Here is a 15,983-nt window from a genome sequence, read left to right on the forward strand (position 1 = left end):
ATCCACTATGCCACCTAGCTGTTCCAAGGGAATCTTTCTTGTTGGGCTATTTGTATAACTGAGGCAGCAGCTCAGTTCAGGTGAAAGCACATAGACTTTCTCCTTCCTCCCCCAGACCTTTCTTTCCACCTATTTCTAATCTAGAGACTTTCTATTGGAATCCTTCTCTTAGCTTGAAAGTAAGAGTTGTTCTTTAAGTCTGAATCTGATTGGTTACTTTTCTCTCTGGTCTTTCTCTTCTTTCCCATTTCCTCCCCCTTTCACACTGGCCTGGGTTATCTGTGCTCTGCTCTGATGGATCAGATTAAATTCCAATCCCCAGCAATTGTTCAGAGCCTGGTCACCTGCAGGTACTTTTATCTAAGATTAGGGATAATGGATTTCTTTTCTCTTGTTAGCTGGGAGGTTTTCCCTCCCTTCTCTGACCTTTGCCCAACTGCGCTCAGTCTCAGAAAATAGATCCTTTGTTCCGGTATCTTTCTCTTGGCCATCACTCTAATGGTCAAACCCAGTTTCATGCCTCTTTTCACTGAAGAATCATCTCATATTTTGTTGGAAGTAAACAATGAGACAGTGAAATAGAGAAAACCAGTGTCCCTGTGGAAGAGAGAAGGGTTATTGGGATTCTGTTCCTGATTTGAAGAACTTGAAGTTGGGGTGAGAATGAAAAAGGGAGGTTTGCTGAAAGAACCCTTTCCATAGATTTATTCTCTTGTTCCCCACCTAACATATTTGATTGACTTTTTGGATATAACTTTCTTCTTGTATATGGAGGTGGACTAATACTTGTAGTCATTAAGACCTGGATTTGAATTCTATCTTTTGACTCTGGTTTACCGTAAGTTTAGTAGTCTTTTAACCACTTCTGTGGTTAAATCTGTGAAATGAGCATAATAATAACCAAGGTAGCTTACTTCATTTACTTATGAATTTCTATAAACCACTTTGTAAACTGTGAATTTGCCAAGTGTCCAAAATTCTTATTGTTCTTATCATCATGATAGATAGGACAAGATCAGACAGTTGAGAGGTACCCATTGACACTAATTCACCTGGATTTTTTTCCCCCAACAGCCCTATTACCATATTTAAATGCAAGTATGTCTATTTTAATTAATATTTTATGTAGCTTAGAGTGCCCTCCTAGACTAGCCTGTTCCATGTGGAGTTTCTTTCCTCCCTTATAGTTTTGTGTAGCTAAGATGGTAGTTTTAGACTTTAGCAGGCTTTTAGTTTGCCATGTGTTTGGATCGCTCCCTTTCTTTCCTCTCCTCCCCCCAGCTCTCTCCCCTTACTGGCTCAACAATCTTTCTCCTTTCCTTCTTGTCTTGCCCCTATCCCAAAGTCCTTCCTTCAAAGACCCAGCTAAGACCAGACTGATTGATGCCTTTGGACCTGCCCAGGAAAACTTTTGTTATCTTTTTAAATGCCATCCAAGATAGCATCACCTCTTGGAAAGGCAGCTGGGGACAGGTCTCCAATCATCCGTCTGTCTGTCTGTGCAAAAGAAGGATTTGTGTGCTTGTGTGCTCAACTTGATGTTGGGGGCAGCTTAAGGGAGGATGGGCGAGCGGGATGGCCAGGAGGGTAGAGGCAAGGTCTTTCTGGGCCTCTTCCTTTTCTTCTTTGCTTCACCCAAATAACAGAAACAGAGGGCTTTGATACTTGTTCTCATCTAGAATATCTCCAAGGAGCACAGGTACTTTGGAACACTCTCAATGATTATCCCCCTTTAAGAAATCTACAACTTAATCATGAAGAACTAAAGATTCTTTCCAAGACTCCCTTTGATATCCATGGCTTCATCTCCTCTGGGCTGAAGTACTCAAACTGGAGGTACTAAATTGAGATACTTTGCCTCCTAAGGGTGAAAGCTGATAAGGAGATGCATTAACCCACAAGACTTGATCCTCATCAAATCCTCTAGTTAGTTTCCTCTGCCCTCCTGGGCTGGTACCCCCTGTTGATTGTTTTGCAATCCAATTGGATAGGGCTGCAGTGACATTGTCTTTGTGATGTCTTCCAACTGGAAGAAATCCCTCTATCCCCATCCGTTTCCTGCCAATAGTCAGCAGCCTCTTAGAGAATAGCTGGTTTTAAAACAGCTCCTTTACCAGTGGTTCCCAGAGAGCCCAGCTTCGTATACAACTCTAATTGAATATGGTACAAAGAGACCCAGCCTCTGCCCTCTGTGGATTCAGGGCCCATGTTAGCCATTCCCAACCTTGCTTTGGAGACACCTCAAGTTGTCATCATTTATCTCCATCAAAGTTGTTAAGTTCTTCCCAACACTCAAGTTAAGGATAGGAATTAGACTTTTGATTTCACTGTTATCGGGAATTCCAGTTTTCTTTACCAATGAAGGCTGATATCTTCTCACTGTGTTATAGTGGAACACTGCCAAGAACTCAAAGTTTAAATGATTTGCCCAGGATCACATATCCAGTAGGTGTTTAGATAAGGGTCTTGAATCAGATCTTCCTAGCTCCAGGGTCGGTACTCTATCCCATACATCATTTATTTCTAAGTAATCATAGCAAAAGTTCATTCTAATTTACTTTTATAATAAATAGAATTTAAAATGGGTTTGTTGAAAAGACTAACAAAAGTTATAAGCCTTTAGCTAATCTGATTAAAAAGAAAAGGGAAGAAAATGAAATCAATAAAACAGTCAACAAAATAAAATCACTAGACTAGAAGCAACAAAAAAAAAAAAAAAGAATTTCTCAGAGTCTACTGTGCATAGTTATGCTAACAAAACTAAGAACACAAAAGAAATAGATTATCTTCACAAATATAAAATATGCAAACCAACAGAATACGAAATAGAGATCTTAAATAATCTAATTCAGAAAACTAGCAGTAAAGAAATTAGTTAGTTGAGAGAAGACTCCTGATCCCAATAGATTCACAAGAAAATTCTATCAAATTTTTAAAGAATAATTAATACCAATACTAACCAAGTAATTCTCAAAAATTGAGAAACAAGGGACAGGTAGATGATATAGATTGAGCCCCGAGTCAGAAGGACCTGAATTCAAATTTGACCTCAGATGTGTAGTACTTACTAACTGTGTGACCCTGGGCAAGTCACTTAACCCCAAATGCCTTGCCAAAACCAACCAAACAAACAAACAAATAAATAAATAAATATGAGTAGCATACTTCTTTTATCAAACTTCTTTTAGCAAACAAATATAATGTTAGTACTTAAACTAAGGGAGGATAAAGTAAAAAAAAAAAAAAGAAAAAAGAAAAGAAAACCATAGACTATTGTTATTAGTGAATATCAATTTTAAAAGTAAGAATTCTCATTCATTTTAGGGTAGCACAGAGAGCCAGCCTTAGAATTAGGAAGCCCTGAGTTCAATTCCCACCTCTGATAAGGACTGGCTGTGTTACCCCTGGGCAAGTCACTTAACCTCTTAATTCCCTAGATAGCTCTTTAAGATTCTAAATGGAGGGAAGTTCTTCAAAAATAGTTCCCTATATTAATGAAATCACAGGTCCAGTCTCCTCTTTCCCCTTCCCTTCCTCCTAAAATAAACCATTCACTTTAATTATTAAAACGAACAGATTATACTCATATATCACATTCAGGTGGGATGGAGGGGAGAGCTACAAAATGAAGACAATTCAGAGGATGTCACACTTCCCAAAAGGTTGAGAATCACTAATATGTTCCTCTAACAAATACATTTCTTGAAAAGTTCTTGTGTGTTCAGTCCTAACCCATGTCTTCCTCCTCTTCTATGATGGGCTGGGGAGAGGAGGGAACAAGCAAAACCTATCCTTCCCTGAACCTCGACTTATTATCTTCCCTTTTTTATTGTGCCCAGGTTTTCCAGCAGCAGCATATGGACCAGTGGCAGCGGCGGCAGTGGCAGCTGCAAGAGGATCAGGTAGGGAGGTGTATGGAAGAGGCGGCTACACGGCATACCCCCAGTGTGCAGGGGAAGGTAAAAGCTCTGTTGGTATTCTGTGTGGCTGCATCTGTCCAGCACTCTGGCCACTGGGTCACACTTTTGGCCAGGAAGCCCAGGGAGGGTTAGGGAAGAGAAAAGCTAAGGCTATAGAACTGGGACCATGAGGCCTGAGGAATCTCTGAGGGCATATGGAACCAAAACTGCAAACCAGAGACTGAACTTTTTTTTCCTCTCTTTCTATCTCTTTCATTTATCTTTAAGGGAAAAAAAGAATCAAATTGTTTTTAAACTTATATCTCTCCTTTATTTGACAGCTGTGGTCATTTTGCCCCCTGATTTTGTATCAGGTTAAAAGTCACCCTAGTACCGCTTATTTTTTTGACCTTATTAGGAATTCTACAGAGGTGTGAGAGAGGAAATTCAAAAGCCAAAGGCCTCTCCCCCCATGTCCTCCCCCCAAAAAAAATAACATTATAACTCAAACTTATTTACCCATTCTTGATATCCAAAGCAGTGATCTTGCCTTTTGCCACCAAGAGGTGTGTTTACCCAGACAAAGGGTTCAGGTACAGCTGGAGTCTCAGGATGAAGTCCTTGGCTGGAATGAAGCTGTTTTTCCCTCAAGCTCACCAGCTCTTCTTTCCATGTCCTTTGACCTGAGGCTGAGACCAGGCCAAACATCTCAGTTTGTGACCCCTTCAACCTTTTTAATACCTGGGCTTTTCCATTTCCCCTCACTGGTTCAGCCTAGCCTTGTGGCCAGCTTAGCAAGTTTTGTCTGGCCTTAAGGAAAAACACCCCAAGCTATCATTAGTTGTTTACCCAAGGTTTTAAACTTTCCTAAGCCATACTAGAAGGTTCAGGGCCAGCTCAAGTTAAGTGCAAAATTTTTACTTGTAAAAGTTCAGTCTAACTGGCTGGGGCTGGAGGGAGCCTAGGATGCCAACTGGAGAGGTTCTGTCTTGGCTCCCTGAAATTTCCTATCTTGTTCTAAGCATGGGCCTCAGCTCCCCTCTGGACATCCAGAGAGAAGCCACATTTTAGTCTTCTCAATGGTGCCCAGAGACTGGGCCCTCTCTTGAAATCACTTCAGTGGACATGGTTCTCATTCTCTATCTCTCTGCCTCTCTTTTGAGGGGTGCTCTCTCTCTCTCTCTTTTTCTCTCTTTCTCCTTCCTCTATGTCTCTGCCTTTCCTTGTCTCTCTCTGTCTCTGACTCACTCCCCTTCTCCCTCTTCCTCTCACTCTCCTCCCTCCGTACCTCCCTCTTTCTCTCTCTGTCTCTCTCTGTCTCTCTCTCTCTTCTCTCTCTCTCTCTCTCTCTCTCTCTCTCTCTCTCTCTCTCTCTCTCTCTCTCTCTCTCTCTCTGTCTCTCTCTGTCTCTTTCTGTCTCTCTCTCTCTCTCCCTCTGTCTCTCTGTCTCTCTCTCTCTGTCTCTTTCTCTCTCTCTCTCTGTCTCTCCTGGTTCTTACCAGCCCTGGCCAGAAAGACATCCTCTACCTCCAGCTAATGTGGGGGCATGAGTTTGCAAATGTCTCCTGGTGCCCTGTGGACAGGAGCTGAAGTGCATCTGGCTGGGAGCTTGCTCTGATAAAATGTGGCTCTTAAGGGATGGTGTAGGGAGAAGTGAAGAAAAATGCAAAATGAAAATAAATGCCCAAACCCCAAACCCCTCAGTGATGAGAAGATTGCACAGTGGGGCCCAATGTAAGATATCAATAAAAGACATTTTTTAAAAACTCCGTTCCATGCAAACTGGCACTTCCTGTGGAGCTACAAAGGACCCTCTCCCCCCACATCATCAATCCCCGGTTTTTCTTTTTGTGGCCTGTGGAATGTAGGGGTTGCTGAGGGACAATTTGCCAGAGTGCTGGGAAGTGGAGCAGAGGGGGTGGTTTTCCTAAAGCCCCAATATAATTAACCCAGGCAAGAAGCCACTGAAGTTGGATGTTGGGTCTGGGATCCCTGGTACCTGGGCTGAGAGGTTGGGAGGGAGGAGCCTTCTTCAGCTTTGGCCTGGGGGATCCTTCCAGGGGCTCACCCTCAGCTCTGGCCAGTTGCCCCTAAGCGTCCAGAGGCTCCGGGGAGATGATTGTTGCCTTGATTCTGTGTTATTTTTTTTTCCTTTCTTTTTTTTTTTTTTTTTTTTTTTTTTTTTTTTTGTTTTGTTTTTGTTTCTGTTTTAACCCTGAGTGCTTTTTTTTTTTTTTTTTGGTACCTTGACAAGTGAGCTTTGGTCAAACCTGTGCCTGAAAAAAAAAAAAAAAAAAAAAAAAACCCTCAAGATTTTGAGTGTTGTTAGTTATTTATTTATTCTGTTCCATTCAGTTCTTTGTTTGTTTTGTTTTTTAACTTGCAATATGAAGCTAAACCTTAACCCCAAATAAACCTCTTCCCTCCCTCCCCACCCTCACCCCTTTGACTTTGTGGCAAGTTTAAAGGGCAGCATGGAGTTCTTTGCAAGTTGGAGAATGATGAATTCCCATTGCCTTTACCTCAACCTTAATCCCCAGTCCCACCCCACTCTCCAAAACCCCAGAGGGAGTCACCCTATCCAGCCCCTAACCCAAGGACAGACCCATTTTCTGTGAAACATGTTTCGTTTTTTTTCCCTTTCTTCCTCCCAAACAGTGGTGTTTTCTTTGCAGCCATTTTCATCTAGAGAGAAGTCTCCAACAGGTCATCTTGGGTCAGTCATTCTCATTTCTGCACTGTTAGTGAGTTGTATTCAGGAGTATTGACCTCAGATTCCCTTAGGGATTTGGGGATGGCAGCCCTAGGTTCTGAGGTAGCCCCTCCACAATGCCCCCTGCTGGTGTTTGTTTTGGCTCTGTGTCCAAAATATCACCTGGATGCTTGAGGGACCCCAATCTTTCCAGTGTAAATCTCCCCTGTGCTTGCTAAAATGTTCCTGGTTTGGGGTAATCGGCCCTAATAGAAGTCAAAGTTAGTGTAGTTGTGAGGCCAGGAAATGTGGTCAGGGTATGGAAATCTTTGCCTTTCTTTCCTTTAGATCAAGATTTGTTGCATGGTCCCCTTCCTCCCATCTCCCTACCTTTACACTCAAGTGAGGACAGTTTCCTGTCCTCCCATTCCTTCTGATTTCCCAGCTATCTTCAAACTAAAATAGACCACCCATCCACAAGGACGGGCAGAGCTCCCTTGCCCTGATGAGGTACATGTCAGCAGTGGATGCCCCAGTTTCAAACTTTGGTTCGATTAAGCAGATATCTAGGGTGCACCTTCTATGTGCTTAATACTGTCCTGGATATGAAAGAAATGTAAGACACCCACGGTCCCTGCCTTGAGGGAGCTAATAGACTTGGACTGCTGACCAATCAACATTTTGGACCCTTCTTTTTCCTTCCTGGATTTCTTTTCCCTCTTCCACCTCCCCTAGTCCTTTGTTTGTGATGTTTTTCTTCAAAAACTACCGATGGGATCTTCCCAAGAGCTGCTAACCTCTGGCCACAGGGGTAGGCAAGGTGGAGAGAGCTGCCTTCTGACTTGGATTGGCTGCCCAGTGAGTGACGCATCATCGGAGGCCCTAGTCCTGGGGTGGGAGATCTAGAGGGTCATTTAGCTCTGCCCCAGGCCCCAGCTGACCTCTCTGAAGGATCTTTATGAACTTGCTGAGGACCTGAGCTAGGCAGAGCATCGGTCCCCACCAGCCTCCCCCTCTAACTCCTAGACAACTTCACTCTCAGTATCACCTTTGTTTTGACTTCACCGGCCGTTCTAAACGTCATCTTTTCTTGTGACCAGCGTAGAATTTATTTGTTTATTTTCAGCTTATTCATTCAGTCTTAACAGTACCAACCCCGACCCAAGCCCTATCCTCCAATCCAATTTGGTTCCCCTTTACCCACCCACAAAGAGACCGTCTATTCATAGGGCTTCAGGGGAGAGGGAAGCATTTTTTTGGAGAATCTCCCCCATCTAGCACCGCTCCCCACCCCCTAAAGCTGACATCATGGGTAGGCTGATATGCCAGCCTTCCCACTTCCAAACCCCATGCCCCTCCCATCCCCTCATTCCCCCGCAGCACCCACCCCTTCCTCTCAGCCCCAGAGCAGGACACCTTACTGTACTTTATACTTGCCAGCCATAACCCAATCTCGTAACATGAGTTACTGACAGTGGTGGTGAGTGTGAGCAGTTATGTCTTGTTGTCTTTTCTCTTGCTTGGTTGGGGCTGCTGTGAGAGAGTGTCTCTGAGGCACCCTTTCCTGGCCTCTGTTACACTAGGATCTGCACACCTCCTCTCAAACACTCTTCTGAGCACGCTCAGCGGGAAGGTTTGTCCTCACCTATTAATCCTCTCTCAGTGTCCAGCTTCCTGTTAGTAGCAGCTGGTTTGCATGTTTTTGCTTGTTCAGATGAAACAGTTCAAGAAACAAACTCATATCCAACTCTCGAGAAATGTCTTTTTTTTGTACACTTTATTTTTATTTTTTTTAAATTATTACTTAAAACTCCAAAACACCTGTCGTCCAGTACAACATTTCACACCTCCCCTGCCTGTTCTTAGATTGATTGTATGTATCTGTGGGATTGAACTAAATGCATGCACTGTAGTCCATGTACCGGTAGCTGTAGCCGTAGTTATAGAACATGCATTGTTGAGTTGATATTACAGGTCTCCATCAGCTCGGCCTAGTACAGCCATCTAAAGCATAGCCGTGGGTTGACAGAAAGAGAAAGGTTCTCCATGTTTTCAATGTTGCCAAGGCTTGGATCCATGTTCTCTCCATCAGCCACCACCACCTCCCTTCACACTCCCTGCTCCCCAGTTTAAAACTGGGCCACCACCCTCAGCTCTCTAGGCCTCCCCATCATGACTGTTAAAAAATGTCTGGCTCAAAAAAAAAAAAAAAAAAAAAGAAAAAAAAAAGGTGGGGGAACAGAAGTAGATTTGGAAATTAATCTTAAACTTTACTCTATGTTCTTTTTCTTTTTTGTTATTAATTAATCAAATGGATTTTCTTTAAAAAAAAAAATGATCTGTGGATATGGTTTCTTGAAGCCCCTTTCCTCCTTCCCCCTTCCCTTTCAGCAGTCTGTGCCCTGTGGTAATAAAGCAAGGTGAGCCCCCTATTGATGTTTCAGCAACTGAATGTAAGGAACCACCTTCTATCACCCAACAGCAAAGGGATTTGATCTCTAGTGTGCACAGTGTTTGTGTATCCAGGTTCTAGGAGATGTCAGCCTCTATTCCCATGAGCATAGCTGGAGGAAATAAGAGTTAAAATGCTGCCATCAAGAAGGGCAAGCTGAGGAAAGTTCCTCATGCCATAATTGGTTATGTGGTCTCCTGGAGGATATAAGCTGGTCCCACAGTCAGATATGTGCCCTGCCTTGAGGAGAGCCCTCGCTCAAACCATACATATCTGATGTTGGCAGTCCAGAGCTGGGGAAAATAGGTATATCCTGAGTGAGAGAGGAACTATCCTGTACACTCAGATCTTTCACCTAGGGAACAATACTTGAGTTGTGATAGTTCATCAAAGTGTTTGGTATTGAAGCTATGTCACAGGGAACTGCCCATGATCTCGCCCCATTGACTTGTGGTTGGCTGCCCGCCTATGTTATACCTCTTGCTGAGGTGAAGGATGCAGGCTGAAATCAAGTCAAGCCCACTAACCTATCCAAGAGTCAAACCTGATCCCAGCAGCATGGCCTTTGATTAACTGAGCTAATCTGTAATTTATGTGCTTGTCTTAGGGTATCCATGGCACCCGGGTTGGGGGAAGCTCACACAGTCAATGAAGAGATTCCAGCCTTGTATCCTCGAAGAAGTTGGACCCTCTTGTTTGACATAGACAATGCCCAAGTAAATGAAGACCATAGCTGAAAAGTTAGCAGAGCAGCAAATTGCCTGGGCTGTAAGAATTTCTTTTCTGACTGAAGGCCAGCACCTTCTGGCTCATGGTTAGAGTGCCTGATAATCTGAATCCAGGATGACAAATGCCACAAACCACTAGACAGTATCATAGTAAGAGATCCAGAGTAGGCCAGAGAAAATAACTTAAAAGAAATTTATGCTATAAATTTTCACCTTGACTAGCAGATAATCCAGGCTGAAAATCTAATTACCTTTGGAAAAGGTTTTGATAACTTGTAGATGAAAGAGCTTGCCTCCAACTCTTAATATCAGAGTCACCTTGGATAAGTCACCTGGAATCTCCTTTGCATAGTTTCTGTAAAATGAGAAGATGGCCTCAGAGTCTCTTTCTAGCTTTAGACATATGATCTGTGTTCCATAATAGGTCATTCGAGAGAATTCAGATGCCATTCAGGCTGAGCATGCGTGATGATATGGTGATTGCCATGCTAGACAGGGGTGGCCCTTAAAAAATAGAGACACCATGGGACTAAAAGTGGTTTTAAGACAGGAGGGGGAAATAGGATAAAAGGAATGTCTGGAATAGAGAAGATTGAAAACTAAGAGCCTTCAGGAATCCACACTGGGCTTGGTTTCCTTTATGAATTTTTCTAAAGAAGAATGATGTGACATTTTCAGATTTGCAGGTGACACATCTTTTCAGGATGGCTCAAGGCCATCTATTAGGGATAAGTTACTGGAAGAGCTCATGATGCAGTATAAGTAAGTAGAAAAGTGACCAGTGAGTTTGTGAATAACTGTAAAATAATACATTTAACTTGGGACAACTGGATGGCGCAGTGGATAGAGCACCAGCCCTGAAGCCAGCGAGGACCTGAGTTCAAATCTGGTCTCAAACACTTAACACTTCCTAGCTGTGTGACCCTGGGCAAGTCTCTTAACCCTAATTGCCAAAACAAAATAACAATAATAATAATAATAATAATAATACATTTAACTGGAGAAAATGGGACAAGGAGAGCTGGACTCTGAGCAAATAGTGTTGCCATCTAAAAAAACAACCTCGGAGCTATTGGAAACTGTGGTCCCCTAAAGGCACAACCTATTCCTTCAGCCAATCTGCTTGTGGGCATCAACACAGAGGATTTTAGAATCAAACCCAGAAAACGTTATACTATTTTATAGCATAAGGCCCTTAAGTGGCACCATGATGCACAGAGTATCAGGCCAGGAGTCAGGTTTAAATATGGCCTCAGATACTTCCTAGCTTTGTGATCCTGGGCAAGTCACTGACTCATATTTGGCTCAGTTTCCTCATGTGTAAAATGAGCTGGAGTAGAATGTGACAGACCACTCCAGTATCTTTCCAAGAAAAACCCAAATGGGATCACAAAGAGTCAGGCACAACTAATGGACTAAATAACAATAATCCTTGACTAAAACCAGTATATGAAAATTGATTATAAATCTGGTCATCATATCTGAACAAGAATGGAACTGCATTAGCCAAGCGAAGGGCAAATAATGTGATCAAGGAAACTCATCACAAATTTATCACAAACTGATCACACATTTACTGATCACATATCAGTAAATCCACCCACTCACTCCCTTATACACAAGGCACAAACATACTACCAATAAATGACTGAGGCAGGATTTGAACTCAGAGCTTCCTGAGTCCAATTCTTTTGATAGTACTTTCAGAGAGAGAGAGTAGCATTGCTTAAGTGATTAATAGTTCTCATCCATGGTGCCCATTTATATAGCTAAAATATAATGCAATTAATATTTTAAATGCTTACTTAATAGTTCTCAATACTGTGAATATAAGAAAAAAGAAGGATGCAGAAATACTCCTCTCAAAGAATCTTTAGGTTAATGGGAATGGAGGAACAGGCCCCTAGAAAAACATCTAAAGTATATATAGTGAAGATTTGCAAGCATTGTAAACTGATACAGTTGTAAGAAGGTAAGTATAGGATTCCTTTGGGGGCATTGGAGGGAGATAATAGAATGATTAAGAAGGGAAGAGTTTGTGAAACTGAATCTAAGCCAGACCAATTGTGCCACAAGATAGAAGAGAATCTTTCTGAGCAAGGGGCCAGAATAGGGAGGACCTAGCAGTCAGTGCTCCTCAGAGGGAATGTAGGCATTATTTTCTCATCTCTGAAGTCCTAAATGGTGACTAGACAAGGGAAAAAGGGAAGACAGGCTAAACTCTCATGCCCCATCAGAAGGCAATAGTGGTAGCCCTCTATTGATTGATCCTAGCCCCAGGGCTGGATGATAATGGAAAAGATTTTTTGCCTTCCCCCTGTCTCTTGGATGTGTGACAGAGCCATTCTAGACCCAATACATGAAATGAACAAATGAAATTATCAAATCAAAGTGATGAGAACAACGGAAAAGGTACTTTTCTGAGTGGGGCAAATGGGACCACCTAAACCTTCTTTACAACAAAACAGAACAGATGATTCCAAATTGACAACCTCTGAATCCTGGACTGGGCTGGGAATCCAGGGAGGCATCGGATGCAGGGATCTGGTACTCCCATCAGTCCTACAATGAACTATCCAAATTCCTTCCCTTCTGTGATCTCGAGTTTCACCTACACAATGAAGGGACTGATGGAGATTATTCCTGCAGCTCCAACTTTGATTTCTGTTTCTAGGACATAGAAGGGAATAGCCTTCAGCTAAAAATACTTTGCAAACCATAAAGTGCAATAGAAATGTAGCTATAATTAGTCAGGCTATGTATTATACTCTGAGATTGCCTACATCAGCTGTAGTCCTAGACCTTGAGATACATGTGAGCAAGTTTCTCAAGTCTCTCTTTCCCAAAGCTTCAAGTTTCTTACAAAGCACCATTTCCAGAGGCTTGTTGCAATTTTAGTCTAAAAGATATTGGACTGCCCTTCACAAATAAAGTCTGGCAGACAGTATAACCTCACTAAATACTTGATGCTGGAGAGATCAGAAATAGTAGGTATATTAGGTGGTATATAGTCATACAAGCCCAGATTTGGAGCCAGAGGAGATTTTAGAGGTCATTGAATCTGACTCTTTCCACTTACAGATGAGGGAACTGAGGCCCAAAGAAATGAGGTGATTTTATTAGGGTCACACAGCTAGTAGTCACCTGAAGGATTTGGATTTGGAACTTCTTGATTCTAAGTCAGTATTCAATACACTGTTTCACCTAGCTAGCTGTCCTACCTACTGTCATCATTTGACAATTGGGACAAGAAAGCTGACATGATTTGTTTAACGCCATGTGGAACATATATATCAGGGATGGGATTTAAAGTCTTTTCTTCTGGAGTAGCTAGATGGTGCAGTGGATTGAGCACCAGCCCTGAAGTCAGGAGAACCTGAGTTCAAATCTGGCCTGAGACACTTAACACTTCCTAGCTGTGTGACCCTGGGCAAGTCACTTAACCCCAATTGCCTCAGCAAAAATATAATAATAGCAATAATAAAAATAAATAAAATATTTCCCTATAACTCCAGATGACGTGCTATTTCTACTCTAGCATACAGGTGGTAGCTAGAGAGCTGGGCCTGAAGAACTCAAATATTCTAAAGTGAACAAGTGAAGTCAAATGTGACTTTAGACATTAGCAATGTGACCCTAGGCAAGTCATTTCAACCTCTGTTTGCTTCAGTTTCCTTATCTGTAAAATGAGGATAATAATAATACTTACCTTCTAAGGCTATTGTGAAGACCAAATAAGATAATGATTATAAGGTGCTTAGTACAGTGCCTGGCACAAAGTAAGTGTTATATAAATGTTAACTATTATTATTGTACTATATACTACTGAACCCCACTCTCCAAAGAGGTCTGGTTTATTCCAAGAGAGAAAATTTAGTTGTTGCTCAGTCATATCCAACAAGTGACCCTGGGCCTTTCTATCTTCCGCTATTTCTCAAAGTCTGTCCAAGTGCATTTGTATCATTTCCATGACACAGTCTATCCATCCTATCTTCTGCCATCCCTTCTCCTTTTATCTTCAGTCTTCCTCAACATCAGGGTCTTTCCAAAAAGTGCTATCTTCTCCTGATGGGACCAAACAGAGTGACCATGTTTGAACTCTATGACCTCACCTGATCTTTTTTTTTTCCAAACAATAGCTTTGCCAGCATGTGTTTGCAATGGGACTACAAGCTTGTAGTAAGATAAGAAGGTCCAACCTTTGGTTTGGGGATGTAGCATGCTACAATGGAAAGGAAACTGATTCTGGAGACAAAAGGACCTTAGTTCAAACCCCATCTTTGATACTTACTATTTGTGTGACTCTATGCAAGTCCCACTATCTCCCTAGCCTCCAGTTTATTCATTTGTAAGGTCCCTTTTATCTCTTGATCCACAAATTAGGAGTGCCTGCCTACCACCCCATGCAGCAACCAAGCCCTGACTCTATTAGTATCAGTTAGCTAACAGATTTATCCTAATAGTTCTCCCTGTACAGACTTCACTCTTGATCTGCTTTCCAGGTAGTCTGGGGTTGGATGCCCCCATTACCCATTTTTATATCTGGATTGCTGCCTTCCTCAAAAAGCTCAGGCTTTCTCCAGAGCCCTCCACCGATCTGAGTAACCTCAGTGAATTTATAATAATCTGCTTGGCTGCCAGCCGCTGACCTCGGCTTCATTCATTTTCCAGGGCTCTCAGATCAACTCTATTGTGGATAAAATACATCAGCTTTAATCAATAATTTTGTAATAGAAATACTGTGCACTTGATAAATCAACTCCAGTGCAATTAGTGACCAGCCCTGAAGCCTAGGCTTAAGTATAAGTTAATCCCAAAATGAATGGAGTAGGAGAATGTTAATGGTCTTTTCAATCAGTGGAATTATTTTCAACAGGGCAACACATACATGGCTTCCCAGGCTGGTTTGACTTCCTGAGTGTTCTCCCTTGACTTGGGCAAACAGTCTCCCCAGAAGCCTGAACCAAGTGGTTATTGAAGCTGGCTGATTGTAGAGGCCAGTCACCGAGAGTATGCTAAAGTCACGCCTTCTTTCAATGTGCCAGACAGCTGCCACCTCTCTGGAGCCCTAAAAATTCCTCTCTCTCTTGTCCTGGTCCAGCCTGGTCTCCCCTATTAATTTCTAGCATTTATATATTGCTTTAAGATTTGCAAAACATCTCATTTGATGCTTACAACAAACCTGTATGGTAGGCACTCTTATTGTCCACATTTTTACAGGTGAAACTAAAGTACAGGGAAATGAAGCAATTTGCCCGGCATAATATAGATAAATAAGTGTCTGAAACAGGAGTTGAACTCAGGACTTCCTGACCTTAAGTCCAGTGCTCTATCTAGTGTGCCACCTGGCTTCTATTGGATAAATCTTCCAGATCTTGAGCACTTCTGAATTTAGAGCAAAGGTTCTCAAACTTTTATCCTCAGTATCTTTGTACTATTAGAAATTATTGAGGAGTTTTTGCTCTAAATCAAGGAGTTTTTGTTTATGTGGATTATATTTATAGATTTTTTTTTACCTTATTAGAAACAAAAACTAATTTTGAATTTGTAGACTCCCAGGATTCTTTGGAAGGACCATACTTTGAGAAACACTAGTTTAAACAATGGCATATTGTCATGGATATAAGCAGAAATACTCAATGAAAATATATGCTTCAATATGCATTTAGACTTCATAGTTCTTTCTCTGGATGTGGATAGCATTTTCTATCAACTCTTTTGGGAGTGCTTTGCATTTCTGAGAAGAACTGAGTCAGTCAATTGATCATCACCCAGTGCTGCTATTACTATACACAATGTTCTCCTGGTTTTGCTCATTTCACCTAACAACAACAGTTCACGTAAGTCTTTCCAGGCTTTTCTGAAATCTACCTGCTCATCATTTCTTATAGAATAATAATATTCCATTACATTCACATATTGTAAATTGTTCAACCATTCTCCAATTGATGGATACTTCCTCAATTTCTTTTTTTTTTTTTTTTTTTTGCCACTACCAAAAAAGCTGCTATTGACATTTTTGTACATATAGGTCCTTTCCCCTTATTTGTGATCTCTTTGGAGTACAGATCTAGCTGTAGTATTGCTGGATCATAGGGCATATGCACAGTTTGATTGCCCTTTGGGCATACCTCTGAATTCCTCTCCAGAATGGTTGGATCAGTTCACAATTCCAACAATACAACTATTTATTTTACAGATGAGGAAACTGA

The 15,983-nt window shown here is 41.8% G+C and overlaps 1 protein-coding gene across 1 annotated transcript in view; it reads left to right on the top strand.

The window, feature by feature from the left end:
• Nucleotides 1–15,983, top strand: part of MSI2 (musashi RNA binding protein 2) — a 522,649-nt gene that overhangs the window by 472,411 nt on the left and 34,255 nt on the right. The window contains 2 exon segments of the mRNA XM_074261866.1: nucleotides 1,075–1,098; nucleotides 3,840–3,959. Of these exon segments, the coding sequence (XP_074117967.1) occupies nucleotides 1,075–1,098; nucleotides 3,840–3,959 (144 nt within the window).

Source organism: Sminthopsis crassicaudata, chromosome 4 (assembly GCF_048593235.1).
Source record: "Sminthopsis crassicaudata isolate SCR6 chromosome 4, ASM4859323v1, whole genome shotgun sequence".
Classification (NCBI taxonomy): Eukaryota; Metazoa; Chordata; class Mammalia; order Dasyuromorphia; family Dasyuridae; genus Sminthopsis; species Sminthopsis crassicaudata.